Source organism: Podarcis raffonei, chromosome 10 (assembly GCF_027172205.1).
Source record: "Podarcis raffonei isolate rPodRaf1 chromosome 10, rPodRaf1.pri, whole genome shotgun sequence".
Classification (NCBI taxonomy): Eukaryota; Metazoa; Chordata; class Lepidosauria; order Squamata; family Lacertidae; genus Podarcis; species Podarcis raffonei.
Genome location: NC_070611.1, coordinates 46,300,073 through 46,323,142, shown reverse-complemented (window position 1 = coordinate 46,323,142; position 23,070 = coordinate 46,300,073). Strand labels below are relative to the sequence as shown.

Below are 23,070 nucleotides of genomic sequence, written 5' to 3'. Positions count from 1 at the left end.
TATTATGCTAACTACATTGCAGAGCAGGATACTACTTGCCAAGTGGGCACCTTTGCAAAGTGGTTTTGCAGTGTGAGAAATGAACCTATTCTGCTCCCTCTCTCTCTTTTATGGTTCCCTGCAGGCAGCAGGCAGTGACTAGGGAGTAGCTGTGTGCCCCTATGCACCCACCCAACCTCGTGGCAGCCTTAAAATCCCTGGGCCTGCACCACTTGCAGATCAGAAAATTCTGTCTGCTGTACTGTCGTGTGAAATTACCACTTCAGAACAGAGGAGGGTCGCTTGTCTCTGTGGCTGAGTGACCATATCTGTGTGCAGGATGAAAAAGCTGTGTTATCAGGCAGGACTGAAGTAGCACTGTAATTAGTCACTAACAAACAGCAGCAACTGTTAAACAAGGAAACCAATTTACTGAGATAGCAAAGTCCAGTGCAGCTGATGAGTCTTGCAGAAGTCTTCCACGCTGGCTAAGTATCTGTATGTGTTTGTGTGTTTGACTCCTAAAGATGTCTGTATTCTCCCAAGGCGAAGCATTGTTAAGGCATCAAATGAAGCATAAACTGAAAGTCCTACAAGTCTAAGACCCTATACATACCACTTTAAGGAGAAGGGTTATCGCCCCTTGAACCATTTTTTCAGCAATTACGGTAACCAATCAGTGTCTGGGAAAGGTTTCACAGCCTGCTTCCTAATTTGGATAGGTTCCAGCTAGGACATGTTTTGAGGACATGTCCTCAACACCCCCACTCTTCCTTTATTTTGGGAACCTTGCTTCTATTACTGGAGTTGCATCCTTGTATCTTGTGAACACTTCAGCACCCTTCGTACATTTTATTGTGTTATACAAGGGGCAGCAGGGTTACACCATTGCCGCTACCACCATCCATGGACATCTGCAAGAGCAGAGCCTGAGCATTTATACCTCTACATGGGTAGGTTCCTGTAGGAGCCGGAATCCTGTGCAGTCAGGGTTCCATCTCCTAGGGAAGCCCAGGTATGTAGAGATCTAAGTGCATGGGCTTTCCACCTGCATACATTCACACCAAATGTGTAAACACTGAGGATGGGAGATGTCATGCATCCTCTGCAGCAGGGACAATAGTGCATCTCCACTGTCCCTTGACTGGGTAGAGCATCCTTCGCATGCAAACTGCATGAATTGGGCTCTCAGTCAGGCACAGTGGCTTTGCCATATCATTTCTATAAGGCAGGTATGGTGAACCTTTTGGTCCTTGGGTGCTGCTGAACTACAACTTCCATCAGCCTCAGCAAGCATAGCCATGGATGGTAGGAGTTGTAATTCAGCAGCACCTGCAGGGCCAGTTTTCCCACACCTGCACTAAGGAGAGAAAATTGAGGTTTTTCCCATAGAACTGCTGAAGCTTGGTTCAGAACCTTGCGGGCAAGTTGACAAATGTCTAACAGTGGGGCGTGTGCCAGGAGGGGGACATGGGACATTTAAAACCTGGGTAGCATAAGACCTATATGTCCTTTAAACTAATACTGACTCTCCTTTCGGTGCATAGATTTTAAGCTCTAAGGAAGAGTGGTACAAGGCTGAGCTGAATAGTTATGAAGGATATGTCCCAAAGAATTTCATAGATTTTCACAGTCCCAGGTAAGTATGTCAACTCTTCTAGGTGTTTAGCTTGAGTGTGTCCTTGTACACTGCGGTCCTGTTGAAAGTCAGGGGTGAGGGTGTTCCTAGAATTAACATTTTGAAAACTCCTGCTAGACACGCAATTAAAGCGATGTTTATTTTGATCTTCAGCCCTGTGCACCTGCTCCATCGTAAAAAGAGGATTTATTGTGTGCATGAGGCGGAGAGGGACATCTCAGTCATTTGTTAAGTGCAGGATCCTGCTTTAGCAGTCCTTAAGTAAATTATGGTTTGCACCAAAGCTGCTAATTAAACCACATTCACAGTGCCCAGGCATAAACTTCTCAGCCTTTTGTGCTCATATGCTGTGGTACCATATGCAAGTTTATTATCCTTCTCTGCAGATTTAAAGACAACAGCGACAATCAAACTACTTTGCATCCTTTTTATATAAAAATACTTACCCCCCCTAAAGTACTGTGTTGTAGCACAGAGTACACCTGGTGGCTTGACTTCAGTAGACTACATGCGTGGCAGTGCAGACTTCTAAATAATTATTGGCATATTATTAACCTGGAGCAGGTGTGCGAGGAACAGTGTTTGTAGGCTCTGGGGGATTGTCGTTGGCTTGTATGTGTTGCACCACTGGCCCCTGCTGGATGGAACCAAAAGGAACTTTTTGTATAGAGCAGTTTCATCTGCTGGCAGCTGAAGGTTGAGAACTCAAAAAACAAAATGCAGGCCTATATTTTATTTCATTTTTAGACAAAATTCATCCATTTTTCTCTTGCAAGTACCTGTGCCTTGGGTTGTACGTTAGGGTGATATAAGCTCAGTTCTATGAGCCTTCTGAACTGTGAGTCTCTACACGTGAATCTAAGGATGTGATATAGAGGGGCATACTACATATAGTCATGACATTTAACAATAGGAATGGCACACTTCCATTTTCTGAGCTTTGAAACACTGTGAATGTTGAAACCCTTGAATTAATGCCCCCCTCCCCCCTCTTTGGATGGTCATGTGTATAGCATATGCCAGCCCCACAACATGCAGGGGCCCACCTGCTCATTCTGGTGAGTGGGGCCCTGGACTTCTGCCCCTATGTCCTGCCCTGGTGTCATCGCATTTCTCAATCTTTGTGAAAGCAGCACATGAAGGAGTTTGGGGTTTCCAAAATAGGGGTGCATTTACTTATTTTTACTCATTTTTCCCTTTAGCAAATAGCTGGGCTGTTCTATTTCAGAATCAGTCATGTGGCATTTTCTACCACTGTACCCTCTTTTCTTTACTTGGCTCACTGTAAATTTTCTCTCCAATTTTTTCCCCTTTATCACTTCTTTCTTTTCTTCTTTCTTTCTCTGTCTCTCTTTTTCACCACCTACATTCATCTCCATGAATGCAATCTGTTGCACTTTTCAGCTGGTTCCATGAAGACGTCTCCCGCCATAAGGCAGAGAATATGCTCAGGGGCAACAAAGTGGGCTCCTTCATCGTCCGAGGTACTCAGAACCGTCCAGGCGACTTCTCCATCTCTGTCAGGTACTTGTGCTTTGTAGCCTTCTTACCTACCTTTTAAGAAAGACTGGCGTTTGGGACTGAGGAGGTCTCCCTCCAGCTGGCATCTTTAAACAGGCCTGTTTTCTGTTTCTCTGTATGAAGATCTGTTTAATTACAAATCTGTTATCCTGCTATCTGCTTCCAACGAGGCCTGACAGAATAGCTTACAATATAAAAACATCAGCCAATAAAATATATAAATGATGCAATCCTTTACTTATTCAGAGAGCCAACCAGGGAGTCAGGCGACTGGTCTGGAGACCTCCAGTCCTGTGACTGAAATGTCTAGGTCTGAAGGTGTATCGGGGTCACTGGCAGTATGGTCTTCTGTTGGGGGTCCTGCTTCTCCTCCTCCTCTTCCTCCAAGGTAGCCCTGTTTCCAGACCTGAGAAGGACTGAACCCTGACATGCAGCTGCCCACTGTAGCTCTAGTGCTCAAGCAGACCTCAACCTATACCAGACCCACACCTTATTTCCCTTCCTATTTTTGTAGCTGTTCTTACTTTTATGTTCACACAATGGCATCGACATCAAAACAGCAGATTGTATTCCCCACCCCCTTTAATACAGATTTACACTTTGCAGGGGAAATCCAGTAAATTAAAAGTCCTGCTGCTAATATTTGCGGAAATGAATCATTTGCAGTATTACGACTTGATGGGGAAGTATCCTATATTTCTGAGAGAACTTAGTTGGAGAAGGAGGCTCTCATGCTGGCTGCAAGTCATCTGTAGTTTGCTAAGGATGGTAGTAATTGCAGCTCAGCGAGGGGTAAACTTTCCTTATTTTTACTATTGTTTAGTAAATTTGTATACTATGCTTCACCTGAAGATCACAGGGCAGTTCGCAAAATAAAAATACAAAACGAGAGACAGAATACACAATAAAGCAAAAAACAAACAAACCACCACTGCAAGGCCATCTTGCCCTGAGAGGGAGAGAAGCTACAACAGCCTGGAGAGCTCTCAGTAGTTTACCTGAGGTGGCCTCTCCCTCCCGCAGGATCACCACAAAGCTGCCTAAGGAACCATCTTGCCCTGGGAGAAATAAAGATTTTGTGTTTGTTTTTCCCCAAAAAAAGAGCCCTCCACCCCACCGCAGCTCCCCAAGACACCTTGCCTTGGCTGTTTATATAGCTTTGAGTGATGCTTACTGTTTTACCTGTTCTACATAAACTGCTTTGCGAGATTCGCCTGCAAAGCAATATATAAATAAATGATAAATCAAAAAAGATCAGCAGCCTTCTTGCCCAGTATGGACCTTATAGTCCTGGCTTGCATGCTGAAATGTTTTTTTCTCTCAGCCTCCCTCCCTCCTTCCCCACTCCACCACAGCCATCCTTTTGTAATTGAAAACAGAGCACAGCATCTCTCAAAAGTGGCTGTGTGATGCTTCCTCTTTCCCAGGTAGACCATTATTCCATCTTTTCAAATGTTTATGAGTTGCCTCTTTGCCAAAGCACACAACATGACTTCCAACAATAAAACCAAAACGAAATGAAACATAAAACAATAACAGGTAAATAGCAACCATCTCTACAGTAGCAGCACGAAGCCCTCTTTGAAATAACAGCCAATCAATCAAGCTAACGACATACAAGCTGAAATAAACATAATGTTATTTCAGCCTGTACAACATACAAATATATAACAAGCTGGGACATGGAGCAGAACCACCCCATTAAATCAGAGGTGGGAACCTTTAGTCCCTCCAGACATTGTTGGGGTATGTACACATTACCATTTATTTTGGCTCCAGTGGGCTCCCACTGCCAGTGTGTGAAGCTGAGGCATGTGACACTAGCCCCAAGCCATCTGTAGATTTTTGAGAAATACTGTTCACAGTATCAAATGATCACCCTAAGCAAGAAGACTCCCATAGCCGTACTTTTGGACAAATTATTTTAGTTATTGATTTACTACATTTATTCATTTGTTCAAGGAGCTTGAGGCATCATACTCCTCCATATGATCTTCACAGCAGCCTGTACGAAGCAGAGCCTGGATAGCTCAGTTGGTTAGAGCGTGGTGCTGATAACGCCAAGGTTGCAGGTTTGATCCCTGGATGGGACAGCTGCATATTCCTGCATTGCAGGGGGTTGGACTAGATGGTCCTCAGAATCCCTTCTATGATATTTCTATGATTAGGTTGAGAGATAGTGACTTGCCCAAGGTCACCCACAAAGCTTCATGGCTTAGAGGAGATTTAAACCCTGGTCTCCCAGATCCTAGTCCAGCACTCTTAACCATACTGGTTCAGACACTGTCAGGCAGCAACTTAAAACAGGAAGAAAGCGATGTGGGTGGGAACCTGACTTTGCCTGCTGAGTTGCTGGAGGCAGGTAAACAAGCACAAGACAAAACTGGCAGCAATTCAAATGATAGGGAGCAGTTCAGTTGCTCCACTCGCTCTTAGGCTACTCCTTCAGCCGCTTTAGCAACAGGCATTGAGAGAAGCTTAAAACAGGGAGGAGCCCAGAGTGGTGTCCCACTAACAGCAAAGTATGGGTAGCCGGTGGGTGGTCCTGCCCCGGGCACTTTCATGCTGGGTTTGGCCTAACCTGCATGTGCTCTGCCACTGAGCTATGATTCCTCCAAGTGACCTACCTTATTCTCAAATATGACATAACCAAGGTAAGAGCAGGGACTTTCCTTCCTGTATTTGGCAACGCAGAACCCATGAAGATAGTTTCCTTCTGCCCTGACCTTTTATAACAGGGGTGGGGAAGCTCCTCCCACCTCAAGGCTGCTTCTGGACAACCTTCTGAGGGTCAAATGCCAATGAGGAGGAGCACCAGAAGCATGAGTGGTTGAAGCAGCAAATGGAAAGTTTAGCTTTGTACAGTCAGCTAGTTTGTACATGCACACACTCTATCTCTATCCTCCATCCCAACAAGCAAGAGGCATTATCAGAGTTCAAGGAGACATTCCAGGCAGGCAAAAGCACTCAAGGAATAATGCCTCAACAAATGAAACGGATTTGTAAAAATGTTACATGGGGGGAAAAAATACGAGGCATTACACTTACACTGTAAAACAAGAAAACCCTTAAAATATTTTTTTTTAAAAAAAGCACTCAAGGGGGGTATGAAGTAGGAGCCAGTGAGGGGCGTGGCCTGGGGGGAGAGTCCTGAGGGCCAAACAAATAGAGTGCAAGGCTGCATTATCCACTGGGCCTGAAGTTCCCCATCCCTGTTTAGCGAGTACCCTTACACAAAAAGGCTGTGGTTTATCCTTCATCCTTCTCTGTTGGGCCAGGCATCATACATGCTATTCATGGGAGCACTGATGCTTGTGTTAGTGGGCTTCATATTGGCCATTGGTTTAGACTGACTTGTATTACATTGGTTTAGCTATATTAGAACAACAGATGCCTAGGAAGTTACTGCCCCGTCATGTCTCCTCTGGTGATGGATGTTAATTCAAAATTGCCTTGATGATTTGTGTGATTAAATATTTAGTAAGAGGGCCTGACTGACCGTTTTCATTAATACAGCACCATTGCTCTTCATAAAGGCCTTTCACAGGCCTCTAAATGCTAAGGATTTTAAGCATAGCTTTAATGCTCTATGCCAGCGCTGGAAGCATTTTCACAACTGCTCCAAAAACTGCTTTTCATCCAAAATGTTTCCTTTCTGAATGTCATTAAAGTAGGATACAAAGCAAAACAAAACCATTTAAAAATTAAATGAGTGGGAATCCCAGACTGTTGTCAAATGTTTTGTTTTCTCCCTTTGGTACCCAGACATGAAGAGAACGTACAACACTTTAAAGTGATGAGGGACCCAAAGGGCAACTACTTTTTGTGGAGCGAAAAGTTCCTGTCACTAAATAAACTTGTGGAATTCTACAAGACTTCTTCCATCTCCAGACACGCACAGATCTTCCTGCGGGACGAGACCCAGAAAGAACAGCAGGTAAGAGCAGCAGGGAGCTGCATGGCCAGGGAAAAAACAATGCTATCCAGGGTTGTAAAGACTGCAGAGAGAATAATTGGGTGCACTCTTTCCAGCTTAGATCAAATCTATGCTGCCAGGTGCCATAAGAAAGCGGCAGAGATAGCGCAGGACAGTGGCGTTGCGTGGGGGGTGCCAGGGGTGCCGGCCGCACCGGGTGCAACATCTGGGGGGGCGCAAGTCCAGAGGGCCCAGCCGCGTCGTGCCCTCGGCCCGCCCCTATTGTCAGAGTGGCTGGCCAGCCTCCGCCTGCTCCTACCTTGCCCACCCGAGGACTGCGGCAGCACCCGCCCCCGTGGCCACCTACCCTCGCCTCGCCCATTGGCTTGCCTCCCTCGGCCCCGCCTCTCTCCGATGGCTGCGGGGGTGTCCTGCTCGGCGCCGGCGCCTTTTTTCAGGAGGTAGGGAGGCTGGACGGGGAGGTGGGGTCGGAAGCGGGCAGAGAAGGAGGGGAGCTCGTAGCCAAAAGGGCTGCGCCGGCCGGCAAAGGGCCGGGGAAAGTTTGGAGAGGAGAAACGCACCGTCATGATTTCCCGGTGGAAGCGGCAGGATTAGGGATGGCGAAGCGTAATTACGCATGAATTTCGCTGGGTGAGAGCTTCGGGGATCGATCGGCGGAAATGGGAATCAATTGGAATATGAGAAAGAGAGAGAGAGAGGGACCATCATTCATAGGCATAGATTTGTAGGGTTAGGGGGCGCAAATCCACGGGTTAGGGGGCGCAAATTACTTGCCTTGCCCCGGGTGCTGACAACCCACGCTACGCCGCTGGCGCAGGATAGTATGCACCCCGGAAATGATCTCTTTCAGCTTCTGCCCTCTGGAAGAAGGTATAGGGTTATAAATGCCAGGACTAGCCGCCTGAGACTTTCTACACAAATGCAATTCTGGTTCTAAACACAGCTTAAGGGGTCTCTATAGTATAGTGTATTTTAAAATGGGGTTTTAGAGTTTTTAGGGGTTTTTGAATGTTTTATGTAGTTTTGTGGTAGTTTTATGTAGTTTTTCAATTTCATTGTTCTATATGGGACAATGACAATAAAGATATCGTATTGTATCGTATCGTATCGTAAATCTCAAGGAGCACTGTTTTTACCAAGCCAGGGTGAATGAGTACATATGAGGCAGAAGCATGTAATTAGGAGTCCTAATGGACTTTTTCCGTGAGACAAACTTGTGCCCAATCCCACCTTTTCTTTTCTTTTTTGTTAGTTTTAATGTTATAAAAATCAATTGATTTTTATGGAGACATTTATAAGTGAACCAGGAAGCGACCTTTCCAGACCAAGCAATGTAGTAAAATTCATGAAATTTGACAATGAGCATGACTGGGAATTGCCCCTCTGGGACAGCTTGCCTAAAAATAAAGGTCTTCAATGGAATAGAAGGTGGGGACTATGGTGGAACTATGGGAAGAGCATTCATGCTGGTTCATTGAAAGGATACACTTTTTGTTGAAGCTGAAAATCTCATTTCACTGCCGTCTTCTGTTTTGATTTATTTTACTCCTAACAGCAATCTACACAGAATGCAAAGGAGGCCTTGAGGTCGGAGACAAGAGGCATGGTTTAAGCATAGTGATAAAAAAAACAAACCCAGAATGAGTGGAGCACTGAAAGGAGGAGAGAAATGTCACATCCACACCACACATTGAATCACACTTATACCACCTTAATAATCAAGGAGAATCCTAGAAACTAGTTTGCTAAGGGTGCTTAAAATCTATGGTGTGGGTGTGACCTGAGCGCAAAAGGTAACCCTGGGATGTAGGTAGATCCCACGTTGCTGGCAGCTTGTTTCAGTCTGTGCCAGAAGAACAAAGAAACGACAGGTCGCAGGTTGTAAACCATTATTCACAGTGCAGTACTGAGAAGGAGGAGGTACGGTAACTACAGTAACCAGAGAGCCCTGCTTAACCAGGATGTGGACTCTGATATTAAATTACCAGGATGTGAATGCTGAGGCAAAGCAGAAAATAGATTGTGCCCACTGAAATATACTCAGAGTCACAAAGTGATTTCATGCTCTTTATTCAGGTCATAGTGGTGAGGAGGAATGAATGAAAGTCCCCTCAAAGTATCTGCTTTATATACATTATTTACACAATGGGCTGCACATGATTGGCTAATTCCGGAATTCTACTGTAAGCCAATCAGGTTGTGGATTCACTTCTATCTGGAGCATGATTGGGTAGTTCCTGCCAACCAATCATACCGCTGCATTGTTCTAGGACCAATCAGATTGCTGCATTCTGAATCCTATTGTTCTAGGACCAATCAGACTGCTGACTTTTGGATCCTATTGTTCTAGGACCAATCAGACTGCTGCAGTTTGGATCCTATTCAACTCAGTACATAACACCCACAATAGCAAGGAAGTTTTGTAACCCACATTGTGCAGGGAGGAGCACTTCCTTATCCGCTTCGAAGAGAAGCAATGACACACCTGGCAGAGAGGATCATGTTGCTGATCTCTTTCCAGCAGTTATATCCATTTTTAAAAGACTGTCTTGGAAAGTAAAGAAGTGTGTTTGTGTGAAAGGACGGGTAAATGGCATCAAGTATTTGCATCAGGGATTATTCAATTAGAAAAGAAGCATGAAAGCATTTGAGAGGGATCTTCTTTGGCGATCACTCGTCACTGAGTAAGATTGTCTTCCATAAACATGGTTTTAACAATGAGTCCGTAAGTGACTGTGGAGGCCAATTCTGGATCCACACACCCTTCCACAGTGGGGACATTGGTTTCTGGGTGGGAGTTGATCACAGTGTGGATTTGCTAAGCATGCCTTCCTCTTAGCACGTTTCTCCCTTGCGTCCTGAGTTCGAATGTCGGAACTCATCCCAGACCACACGCTGCACCTGCCCTGCTTTGCAGTCTCCTCAAGTGTCTTTGCTTGGCTAGAATACATCCTTGAACTTTGAGAATGCTTCTTATTTGCCAGGATGGAGGACAGCAAGGGGTGTGTGAGTGGAAACAATCCTGGTGTACAATCCTAGCTCTACCTCTCTTTTAAATCAGAACCAGTGAAGGCGGTGATTGTCCTGTGTGAGTGTATGGAGGCAGTTGGAGGATGGATGGCGGTGAACAGAGTGAGGTTGAATCCTGACAAGACAGAAGTACTGTTTTTGCAGAACAGGGGGCGGGCAGGTGTGGAGGACTCCCTGGTCCTGAATGGGGTAACTGTGCCCCTGAAGGACCAGGTGCACAGCCTGGGAGTCATTTTGGACTCACAGCTGTCCATGGAGGCACAGGTCGATTCTTTGTCCAGGGCAGCTGTCTACCAGCTCCATCTGGTACACTGGCTATGACCCTACCTGCCCACAGACTGTCTTGACAGAGTGATGCATGCTCTGGCTAACTCCCGCTTGGACTACTGCAACACGCTCTATGTGGGGCTACCTTTGAAGGTGACTCAGAAACTACAATTAATCCAGAATGCGGCAGCTAGACTGGTGACTAGAAATGGTGGATAACACCATTTCTGAAAGACCTACATTGGCTCCCAGTACGTTTCTGAGCACAATTCAAAGTGTTGGTGCTGACCTTTAAAGCCCTAAACGGCTTCAGCTCAGTATACCTGAGGGAGTGTCTCCACCCCCATCATTCGGCCCAGACACTGAGGTCCAGCTCTGAGGGTCTTCTGGCGGTTCCCTCACTGCAAGAAGTGAGGTTACAGGAAACGAGGCAGAGGGCCTTCTCGGTAGCGGTGCCCGCCCTGTGGAACACCCTCCCATCAGATTTCAAGGAAATAAACAACTATCTGATGTTTAAAAGACATCTGAAGGCAACCCTGTTTAGAGAAATTTTTAATGTTTGATGTTTTATCGTGTTTTTAATATTATGTTGGGAGCAATCCAGAGTGGCTGGGCAAACCCAGCCAGATGGGCAGTGTATAAATAAATTATTATTATTATTATTATTATTATTATTATTATTATTATTATTTAGTTAGTTTGTTTTAAAGGTAAAACTAACATTCATTGCTCTTCCCAGCACTGGCATGTGGCCCTCAGAAGGTTGGCCAGAAACGAATGTGGCCCTTGTTTACCCAGCTCTAGCCAGTAAGAGACAGTGTTGGGGCTGAGGGATTTTTTCATATCAAGAATACTCTAAAATGGAAAGGGTATGAAAAAATCTTAATTGAGGGAGGGAAAATTGTAGGAAGACAGTGATTTGGGAGAGAATGTCATACGGACAACACAGGAAGCTTACTATCCACATTAGAACAGAGGATCTCTGTGCCTCCTTTTAGTACCTGGCAACCCCTCCTCCGCATTTGCCTTAAACCATTTTTGCTTCCTTCATTTTGTATTGCAAATAAAAAGCCTATGTGAATCTGAACTGCCAATTTGCATTACAAAAGCATCTTTATCCGCTATCTCTTCTGCATTGGCAAGGATCCCTGGTTAGCATAAGCAGAGCAAGAGAGGCTCAAAGGTGATTTAAACCTCAAGTGTGAAAACACCAGGAAGCAAAGCTGACAGCTGGCACAACCAACATATACAAAAATTAAAGGATAGGGGTCTTTCTTTCTGACTCCACTGTTGTATATGCTTGTTAGGATTGCAGGAGCTGTAGAAATATTGGCAGATCCAGTTTCAAAGACAAATTAAGCCTAAAAAGCTTAATTTTAAAACACAGTCAAATCACTAATGATTAAGATTAGACATTCCTAAAGCTCTCTGTGTGTGATTAAACCCTATGAAAAATGCCGGAGTTTTCCAAAGAGTTAAATATGCCACAACTTGCAAAAAAAGATGAGCATAAAAACTATTATTAAAAAATTAAATCTAACAATTGACCATGGCTTTGTGGTGAGTCTGTGCCATGTCTTTAGAGAAATGAGTCTCCTTTGCACATGTTTATTACATAAACTGCCTGCCATGTAAAATATTAAGTTTTATATATACACACACATAAACATACACATATGTTCATTGTACGTGTGTAGATTATTGGGGTTCTCCATCCAAGTTGCTGATCAGGTCTCCACCTCCTTAGCTTTAGTAAAGCAGTATTACCTATTGTTTCTAGTATCAAGGGGGCAGTAAAGGGTTTGAACATGTCAGATTTCTCAGCACAAGGTCTCAGATAAGCTGCAGCTATGAATGTTTTTGGACACTATCTCATGCTCTAGACACGACTATAAATGAGGTGAGGGACAAAAACAACAGCAGCAGAATGAATACATTCCTTTGAGTGGGGCCCAATGGTGTCAATAGTAACTGTCAGGATAGTGATGACTATCCATGCCTTAAGAAAATGGAATGTGTGGAAGATAAGGTGCCAGTCACACGCAAAGGGGATGGGAATGGTTCTGAGTTATCCCTTTGATATGAAGCCCTTATCTGGAAGCACTCTGGGAAAGAATACCTAGAAGGACGAACAAAACGTAACAGGAAAAACCTCTTTCTTTCCAGGAAGCCACTGTATGGAACCTGGCCAAAAAGACACAGGAAGTGCTTCACCTGAATGGAGGACATGGGAAAGAAGCAGGAGCATCAGGGCATAACAAAGATGTGGATCAATCAGCATCTTGGCAGCATAAGCAGGTAACAGAAAGAGCTGGACCTGAGTTGCTCTGTCCTGCTTGCAGGCTTCCCATAGACATCTGGCTAGGCACTCCAAGGCTGCATATGCACCATAACTTTAAACAACATTCAAAACATATCCCCACTTCACAAACTAACCTGGGAACTGCAGTGTATCCATCACAGAACTACAATTCCCAGCACCCTTTAACAAATGACAGCTCCCATTATTCTATTTTGGAGGGGAAATGCGCTTCTTAAGTGCTCTAAAGCTATAGTGTTTACATGGCCTGAAAACAAGATACTAGACTAAGCTAGTCCTTTGGTCTGATCCAACAGGATTCTTCTTATTTTATTACATATCTTCCTGCATGATCTTGAGATTACACTCGGTCATGCTGAGCTGTGGTGGGAATTGATACACCTAGCCTCAAAATAAATTCCTTGCCAATCTTTTAGGCATAACTGTGCAGCTCAGGACATATAAAATATATTAAATAGTGTGTTCCCCCCCTGGCTCTTCTCCAGGTTGTCCATGTGGCAGCAATTAGAAGGATGCATGTAAAAGAAATATCTGAGAATCCTATCTGATCTGGGGGGAGGGGATGAAAGTCACGTACTGGAGAAAGCTGGAAATACTGCAACTTAGAATGTTCCAAGGAAAGGGTGTTCTTATAACAGAGTAAACATGCCCTAAACTAGGCTGTGTGTACACAAGACAAGAGTGGCCTCTATTAAAGGATGGAGGCTATATCTCATCAAAAACAACCATGCTAACTATATATGAGTCATATGTCTGACATCAAGCAGAAACGTGAACTACACACACACCTGGTTTAAAGTCAAGCTGATTTTGACTCACTCTTAACATCTCTAGTGGGGAACAATTGACATACATATCTGCACTGAGTCGCACTGACCTTTTGTGCTGGCTGAAAGGCAGGTAAGACACCTTCAGGGGCAGTTTGAAATGTTACATTTAGTAAGAGGAAATTGGAAAATACTTCCAGTGCTACAAACAATAATCTTAGCAGTTCTAAAGGGCAGTAGTTATTTTATGGACAATATAGCCTGCCTGCCTGCATGCATGCATGCATGCCTTCAGTACAGCTTTCATCAGCGTGGCGCTCCCCAGTTGTTTGGGGCTACAACTCCCATCAGCCACAGCCCAGCATAGTTGTGCTGGCTGCAGCTGATGGGAGTTATAGTGAAAAACATCTGGAAGGTGCTGGGTTGGTAAAAGCTGTTTCAGTGGATAGGTGTAAACAACAAACCTTCCTGACAAAAGCTTTACTCCAAATTGGCCAATACATTTGACACAGTAATGGATTTTGCCACACCTCTGATTGCCTCCCACATTGTGCAATAGTACAGGTATCTAATAAGTGGCATTTGATAAAGCTGATGTAAGACACTGCTCAGTGCTGGCCCAGGACATTTTTCTGCCTAAGGCAAAAGCAAATTGCAGTGAACTGCAGTGTAGGCAAGCATTTTGCACAGAGGTGGAAGTGTTTGCAGCCTCAAAGAAAAATAGGAACAGGATTTCCAGTTGTCCAGTTTAAAAATAAAATAAAATAACCAGGCACAAAAACTCAATGCCAGTCACTACATATATATTCCATTGTGTGACAGAAATTGTAATAAATGCCTTGTACACATCACTGGTTACTCCAGTGCCCTCCCACTGCTGGTGTTTGAAGCTGAGTACGCATGACAGTACGCATGACATTGGCCACAATTCATACGTACACTACAGTCTCTTGAGAAATTCTCCTGCTTCCATCCAATTTGAAAACTTAAGACATATTCACTTTGAAATTAAGCTGAGGTGTGTACATTTGAGATAGCCATGGCACATGTGCAGATGACAGCTTCACAAAAGGAGTACATGGCAGGGGCAGAGAGTTGCAGATGCAGGGAAACCAAACAGGTAATGCACATTGGCTGAGGACTTTCTTTCCCTCTCTCTGGTGTGTGCAAAAAAGTGCTAATATGACTTGCAAAACAGCAGGAGGAAACAATCTCACTGTGTTTTAAGCCACCAGTGTGTACATAGCCAAAGTGTTTCCTGTTCAGCAGGTAACTATGAAAGTATCAGATCCCCAATAGAACAGATTCATCATTATCTTATTCTCTTCACATTCTAGGACCGACGTGGCAGGAGTCTGGACATTAAAGATACGTCTCAGAGCCAAAGACACCATGGAGAAGGGAGTGGGCCATCTGTGTTCCGGAGACACACCGATCCAGCACAGCAACCACAGGTATGGCAGGTCCCTGTCTTTCTTGAGAGGCAGAGTCTAGGTCTAGGGGAATGTGAGGCATGTTTCTATTCAAAGAGCAACACTACATGTATTATTCTGCATATGCCACTTCGAAATAAAAGTTATGCTAAACTTTTATGCAAGTTCAGGAACTTGGTTCTCTTGTTAGATCCTTGGTGGGAAAGGAGTAGTAACATCACTTTATTTTTAGATATAGCTGTGACATTTTAAATAGTTTACACTGTACAAAGTTCCTTACATATTTTTATTATTATTATTATTATTTTGTAAAAAGACAGCCTGAGTCCATGGTCAACCAAGAAAAAAGGGGGAAACCATAAGGAATACAAAGGTATCGGGGAACTGATGGCTATCTAGGACAAGTGTCTTATTTTCCCCAAAACAAAATATTTCATTTGCTGGGTATGTCTATGCAACAGATGTGCAACCTTGAAGGAGGATGTGCACTCTGTTCAACAAATGAGACTCAACCACTCCCATACTTATTGTGCAAATATAGCTAGTTAGAAAGGCCATCAGTGGTTTGGTGGGGGCATGTTATGCTACAGCTGACACTTTCTTTTGTCTTCCTCTGTTATTAGCGAACACAATGGGTCCGTGCCTTGTATGACTTTGAGGCCGTGGAGCAAGATGAGCTAGGTTTCTACGCTGGAGATGTCATTGAAGTCCTGGACAACTCTGATGCATTCTGGTGGAAAGGCTCTTTACATGGAAAATCGGGTCTCTTTCCTGCCAACTATGTAGGGCCAATGTCCTGGTAAATTTACATGGTTTGTGACTGTCTTTGTTTTAATGAGAATGCACCATCTTATCAATACCTTTCACGTGCAATCATAGCACCAACTATTCAGCACTCAATATTAAAAGAGCTTATGCTCTTTTATTTTTTTGTTCTTAACGGTAGCAAGAGTCTTAGGTTGTCTAAAAGAGCTCACTTAACTTCCTATGAACTGTGTCTCATTTCACAGATCTACGTTAACATGCATCTTTCTTTCAGTGGCTATTTCTTAGGCAATTCTTCAGAGAAAGTTTTGGTTTCACCTCAAGTACCCTGTGCGCCATCCCAACTTCATAGCTGTTCTACTGCCACAGCTGAACTATGAAACTTCATGTCAATTGGGTACAGTTCTGTCTTCTAAGAATGCATGCAGATGTACATAATTTGAGCTTTTTATGTCACCATCTTGAGTTCAGAGACCAGGCAGTCATGTGTTTCATATGGAAAGTGCATCATGTACAACTCTGATTGTATTCTCCTTCGAACAGCTTTTCAACTATTTTATAATTTATTGTTTGCTTTTAATTTTTAAAAAGTGGATGAAGGTATGTTTAACTTTATAAGTGTACATACAGTGCTTGAATTTTATTTATTTTTTTAACTTCAGACTGCTCACCTGAAACATAGGAAGAAGCCAGGCAAAAGAATGAATTGGTGTTCAGTTCACAGATCAGTACACCTGTCATTTGCATTTCAAATTCAGGAAAAAGCACGCCCAGTGGGGGGAAATGCAGTGCAACTCCTGTTTTTGTTTTGATCTGGGTATGTATTTACATACCCTGATTCCCCTTTGTTGTAAGATTATAGAATTCCCAAGTAAGAAATTTTTGCATTATTGTTCTCTAGTTTGGTTGCCCTTTCAGCCTGTTGCAAATGTGTATATGCATGCTTACTTTGTTCAGCAATTCAACATCTGAGAACACTGCGATTCTGTTGTCTTGGACTGGACTTGTGATTTGCTGTTGCTGTTTTGTGTTTACCAGTAATTTGGATTGGGCTTCGGCTTCCTTAGTACTAGCTAGAGAACAAAAAAAAGCTCTTCTTCACAGAGCTCTTCTCAGCAGTCAACAGCAGGAGCCCCATTTCTGTGGAGCAATTTATATTGCGGGCATTTGGTTTAAGGCCATTTGATGTACCATCACCATTGTCTCAATAACCATGTGGATCCACATAAAGACATAGGGCCATTCCATATGGCAAACGTGTATTGGTTTTCTACCAGTTGGTGGTGGCTTGATCCATTAGGGCTTCTCTTGGTTCATTTGTCATGCTAAGCCAAACCATGGTATGGTGCAAGCATGAGAGCTATGGGACATGATATTGTGGTTGCTTTGCTCTTCCCCAGTCATTCTACTGCTATGCTGAGCTAAACCACAGCTTGGTTTTGCATGTTGTCCAGATCATGAGTTCTGACAAAGGTTTTTCTTTTCTGGAAGGACTCATGCCCATGGCTGTTTGGGTTAGCATGGTGTACAAGCAAGGCCATTATCTTTAGCTGTTGCCTGTTAGGTGGGGTTGCCGTATTTTGAGGAGCAAAAAAGAGGACGCTATGACGGCCATTCAAAGCAAATAAATGCAATTTGTCTTGAATTTTACCCCTGAAAAAGAGGGTGTGTCCTGGAAAAAGAAGACACATGGCAACCCTACTTAGGTGACAACAATCCAACTAGATCCCAGAATCCATAGCCCTGCCTTTTTTTTGTGTGTGTGTGAAGACAAACTATGTACTTGCTGTCAAAAAAGATTTTAGTGTTATATTATTTCTATCTGTTGGAGTGCTGCAGAAGGGGCTACTCCATAATCCTGAGAATGTATAAAGTTATACTCATTAAAAATATATTGAGTTTCTATTACTTTGAATAAAGATGGTTATTTAGCAGTACTGAAACAAAGAGGCAAATATACAACCAAAGGGCAACTGGGGTTGTCATACGTACAACAAAAAAATAAGTTTAAAAATCCTAAAACCTGAAGTACAGTAATTGTGCATCTTAGCTGAAATTTAGCTAATTGTGTTCACCCAATCATATCATTCAGTTCAGGAAGTAATAATTAAGTGTTAAGCTATTATTTCATTTGAAATTAAAAAATCAGCTAGCAAAACCATGCCAGTTCCTAATGAAATTGACATACCCGTTGTCAGTCTAAGCAAACAGAAGTAAAATCAGGTGATTCCCACCCCACACCCAGCACTCACAACTAAAGCTTAAGTACATACTGCTATGGTCAGATTTGTAATGTTGCTTACCCTTCAGCAGCAAACATGAAAGAAATGTTTTGTTTATAGAACTTTCCTCCAACAGCAATGACAGTATGTGAGTTATATAAAGGAGATATTTTCAACCTCATCATCCACGGGACTGAAGACCCACTTTAAACCCAAACATGCATTTTGGGACCTATTTCTCCATCTTTTACTATATATTTACATGGTTGCAACCCACCTTGGCTCAGGCCAGACTCACTAGTGAGTCACAACCCACCAATTGAAGACCAGTGACACACAATGTATAAGAGCTGAGGGAGTACATGGGAATGAAAGGGAATTTTCCTCACAGGAACGAGATAACAAAAGCTAGTAAGAAAGTGCTAATTCTTTTACTAGTAAGTGAAGGTTTGGTTAAAGCACAGGTTGTTAAGTATTCCTCTCAGCTGGGTTGTTCTTGAGACTACCTTTTTGCCCTTGGAATGATAGAAATCCATACTTTCATTTACAGGGTCCCTGTGGTTAATAAAAAGGAATTAAATGAAAGCTTTAATGTTAAAGGAGACTCCAACACTATTGTGTGCTGCCAGTAGAGTAATACTTCTCTCACAGTCGGGCACAGGGGGGAAATGGAGTCCTTCTGCAGCTTGCTTGCGGTGCTACAGAGCCACAATGCAGGAATGCCAACTTAAATATAAAATATTGGGGGAGGGGAAGGTAGCGCTTTTTTTCTAAAAAAAATATATGTTTAGGGATTCTCTCATTTTGACTCAAGAAAATCACTATTTTATAGTTCAAATCGGGATAAATAAATACAGTAAATGGACAAAAGTACAAAAATTCACAAAATGTTTAGGGGTATGCGTACCCCTGCGTACCCCCCTGGAAAAAAAAACTGGAGGTAGGTATGCCCTGTCCCGTATAAACAATTACAAGACACAGTGCACACATACACCAGTTGAATGGTAATGCCCATCAACTTTGAGGGGCAGCAGGCCCCCTCAAATACTTTATGGGGGTGGTGAGGGGACCTCAGCCCCTAGGAGTTGGCTCCTATGCCACAAACTTGGGCCCTGTGTGCACTATTTATTTAAAGCAGTATCATACCACTTTAAATAGTTATGGATTCTCCCAAAGAATCCTGGTGCTGAGGGTTATTAGAAGGCCCCCATCACCCTTTACGGAGCTACAGTTCCCTAGGGAGAGGGATTGGTTGTAAAGAACTCTGAGAATGGAAGCGCTGTGAGGGGGAATAGGGGTCCCCTAACAACTCTCAGCACCCTTAACAAACTACAGTTCCCAAGATTCTTTGGGGGAAGAAGCCATAACTGTTTAGAATGGGATATTGCTGCTTTAAACGTGTAGTACAGATGGGGGCCTAGGGCATGTCAGTAGTCTCTTCGTTCTGGGAGCTTTTTCAACCTGAAGGATCTCATTACCTCAGAGGGGCAGAGATTATGGTGGGCAGGGTTGGAGCTAAACATGGATGGTTGCACTTCTTTCTCTTACAGCCCCACCCTTTCTTGTTCTGCTACCCCACCCCCTCCCACACACTTCTGCTCACTTGGGGCTGAGGCTAAGGAGGAACATCTGGGCTAGTGAGAGGATCTTGTGTGCCACATGGGCCTCCATGGGCCTCATCTGTCCTATAGGCCAGCAGTTCTCCCCCCACCTCTATGAAAGAACCTCTGGGCCCTTCCCGTTCCTCCTCAGTGCCGCTGCTGCTTGCTTACTCGCTCTGAGTAGCTGAACCATGAGAGAAATTTACAGAAGGAGCAGTAACTGTAACATAACTTGTCCTATCTGTCTGGAAGTTGGTACAGTTTTGCAGTTTTGCCCCAGAGGAAGAATTACGTGAAAGGGCAATGGCAACAGTGTTGGTGAGATCTCACTCAGAGAAGGTGATGACCATCTTAACCAAGCCCCCCCCCCCCGCCCAATCCAACTTGGAACCAGCACACAATAGCGTGCTTGATTATTTATTACAAATACACATTTGTTGTGCCAGAAACAGTGTGTTTGCTCTGTATTGCCTGAATCCTTCCACCTATAATTCATTTTGCACAGATGTTGTGTGTTTCACCTGTGGCCCTCCAGATTTTTGCAAAAGGAAACAGGTAGGGTATCACCATGTTATACAATATTTGTCAGAGTGGCAGAGCACTGCCAGCTACTTTCGCTTTCAGAGGAGTCTTTAATGTGACATTTTTTGTGAAGTGAGTTAATTTGCATGAAACATGAAAGATGCCATTTACAGAAATAGAACTGACAACCGGAAAGGGCTGTATATGTAGCTGTCAGCTACTAGTCTGTGGGAAATAGACAAGTGAAGCAATAACTCATGATGAACCCAGTGCAAAGGAAATGTTCAAAGCACATTGTATGTATTAGTGAGAAATCAAAGCCACAAACCTGACAAAGAATGTACTAGAAAAGACGCATAAAGTATTGCAGAAGACAAGTCATGACAACTCTCTGCCTAGTAAACCTCCTATGGTGCCCATCTAAAAGAAAGGTGGAATTTTGCCAGTGTGAGACAAAAGAAGTGGAAGGAACAGGAGCTCTGGTCCAGATATACCAGTGTTTTTTAAACACTGAGCAAACTCTTCTGAATTTATTCTACCTGTTGCTTCCTTCCAACTGAAGACCAACGGATGATTTTGAGAAGATTCTCATGAGACGCTGTATACAGACAGACCTGCCATATGCAAGGATTTGTGGATTGAGGTACTACAAATGCAGTGTTTAAGGCCTAGTTGTTGGAGGGAGGTTGACACCATCTGTCTGAGGATCTTTGTTGTTGTTTAGTCGTTTTCAACTCTTCGTGACCCCATGGACCAGAGCACGCCAGGCACTCCTGTTTTCCACTGCCTCCCGCATCAAATTCATCTTGGTAGTTTCGAGAACATTGTCCAACCATCTCGTCCTCTGTCGTCCCCTTCTCCTTGTGCCCTCAATCTTTCCCAACATCAGGGTCTTTTCCAGGGAGTCTTCTCTTCGCATGAGGTGGCCAAAGTATTAGAGCCTCAGCTTCAGGATCTGTCCTTCCAGTGAGCATTCAGGGCTGATTTCCTTAAGAATGGATAGGTTTGATCTTCCTGCAGTCCACTGGACTCTCAAGAGTCTCCTCCAGCACCATAATTCAAAAGCATCAATTCTCCCCCCCCCCATCTTCATGTGCCCTGCATACATGCCACAAAGCAGGAGGGTGCTGCTCCACAGTTTGACAATTGCTATGCTCTGTGTGCATACATGTGGGAGGCCATTGTTCTGACAAATCTGTGTGAAATATTATGCTTACTGTTGCAGTAAAGATAATAAACTGTATGTCAGCGACCTGTACATCCTGATGATTGAATACTGACAAGCTGGAATTAGTTTGAACTAATCCCATGATCATGCAGTTAGCGGAATTTTGAAGGAACCATCAGGAAATGAGTGTATATGGTGCTGTGGGAGAGATGTTATCAGAGCCGTAGCTAGGTGATCTTGCGCCCCTGGCAGAACCATCCAGATTGCGCACCCTAGCCACGTACAAATTAGCGCTTCTTTCCGCCTCTCCTCCAACCCCTCAACCCCCTGCACCCATTCAATTCACCCTCTATAACCATTTCTAATGAGGCAATAATTGATATTTATATTTATGGACATATTTTTAGCTGATTTTGCACCACCCCTATTGCCTGCACCCCTGACGGGGGCCCACCTCACCACCCCGTAGCTACGGCCCTGGACATTGTGGGGATAATGTTTGGGGGGGGCATTAGCACCAGGTGGCTTGGGGTTCTGCTAGAATGTCAACTGAACCCGTGGCCTTTGTTTCATATTGTAGGGAGGCATCTTTCACACAGTTGTTTACAAAGACATTTATCCATGTATCACATATCTCATGTAACAATTATAGCATTTAACTAAGCAGTAGCAAAAGTAGCACAAAATTAGAATAATCATTAATTATTTTTAGCAGTTAATGTCATCAATTATTTTTAGTAAGAAAAGGAGGTGGAAGGAACCTTGCATGAAGAGGAGGAGGCATAAAAAGTGGGGAAAGACAAAGGAAGAGTTAAGTGGGAACAATCTAACACAATTAGCTTCTGTGGTCTTGATTTAAAATGAGGTGACACTAATGGCACTAAAAAAAACCCACCCTTGATTCCAGTGTCATCTGCCTGTCCTATGAGGTGAGCTCTTGTCCTGGTCTGACCAGAAGAGGTCTAGTCCTACCTGCAAGAGTGCCTCTCTCCCAACTGTCCAAGCGGTGCATCCAGCAGCAGAGGCCCTACTGGCTTCATGCACACCATACTTCAAAAGCGCATGATATCTCCCAAAGAATCCTGTGAACTGTAGTTTGTTAAAGGAATTGTAGCTGAGAATTGTAGCTCCATAGGAGGGGTAAACTACACTTCCCATAATTATTTGGGGGGAAGTAATGTGTTCATATTATTTTTCAGCTAACTTGACCTTCACATAATCCATTATTCTAGTTGCAGGTAGGTAGCCATGTTGGTCTGCCGTAGTCAAAACAAAATAAAAAAATTCCTTCCAGTAGCACCTTAGAGACCAACTAAGTTTGTTATTGGTATGAGCTTTCGTGTGCACACTTCTTCAGGTAACACTCTCTCTGCATGGAGAAGGAAGATCCCTGCCTTCCCCTTCCCCTGGCCTATGCATTCTCTCCACCAATGAACAGGGGAGGGGCATTGGCCGGTGCCATGTGCCTCCCCTCCACCTGCAAAATACCCCACCTAGAAATGTGGCTGCCCCACATGTGATTGGTCTATATAACAAAGAAGGCTGGCTACAGGGCTGGACCCCTGGATCAGCCCAGTTAAAGCTTGCATCCTATTTAAAACAGAAAATGAATCAAAGTCCTTTCATTACATAAAATATGATTGCACTCAGAATCTAAAATGTATAGCTTCTGCATCTCCGTACCCTCCAAATTCAGTTTGCCCAAAAGGTTGCTTGTTTGGGGGTGGGAGAGGGAATTAACAAATGCTCATTAAGATTTTCTGATTGTGCTCCAAACCAGTTCAACCAGAATGTCTTGTTGCTGATACCCTTTTGGGTTGGGTGCAGCAGCTATCTCTCCTGCTGATCAGTCGGTTAAACCCTCCAATGCTTACGCATCAAAGTCTTGAACATAGCATG

General features: G+C 43.7%; 1 protein-coding gene across 2 annotated transcripts in view; it reads left to right on the top strand.

The window, feature by feature from the left end:
* GRAP2 (GRB2 related adaptor protein 2) overlaps positions 1-16,855 on the top strand; it is a 51,661-nt gene extending 34,806 nt beyond the window's left edge. For both annotated transcript variants that reach the window (XM_053406199.1, XM_053406200.1), the window contains 6 exons: positions 1,527-1,618; positions 3,023-3,142; positions 6,905-7,076; positions 12,540-12,671; positions 14,798-14,914; positions 15,517-16,855. In XM_053406199.1, the coding sequence (XP_053262174.1) occupies positions 1,527-1,618; positions 3,023-3,142; positions 6,905-7,076; positions 12,540-12,671; positions 14,798-14,914; positions 15,517-15,696 (813 nt within the window). In that variant the 3' untranslated portion in view covers positions 15,697-16,855. The remainder of the gene's footprint in view (positions 1-1,526; positions 1,619-3,022; positions 3,143-6,904; positions 7,077-12,539; positions 12,672-14,797; positions 14,915-15,516) is intronic.
* The last annotated feature ends 6,215 nt before the right edge of the window (positions 16,856-23,070 follow it).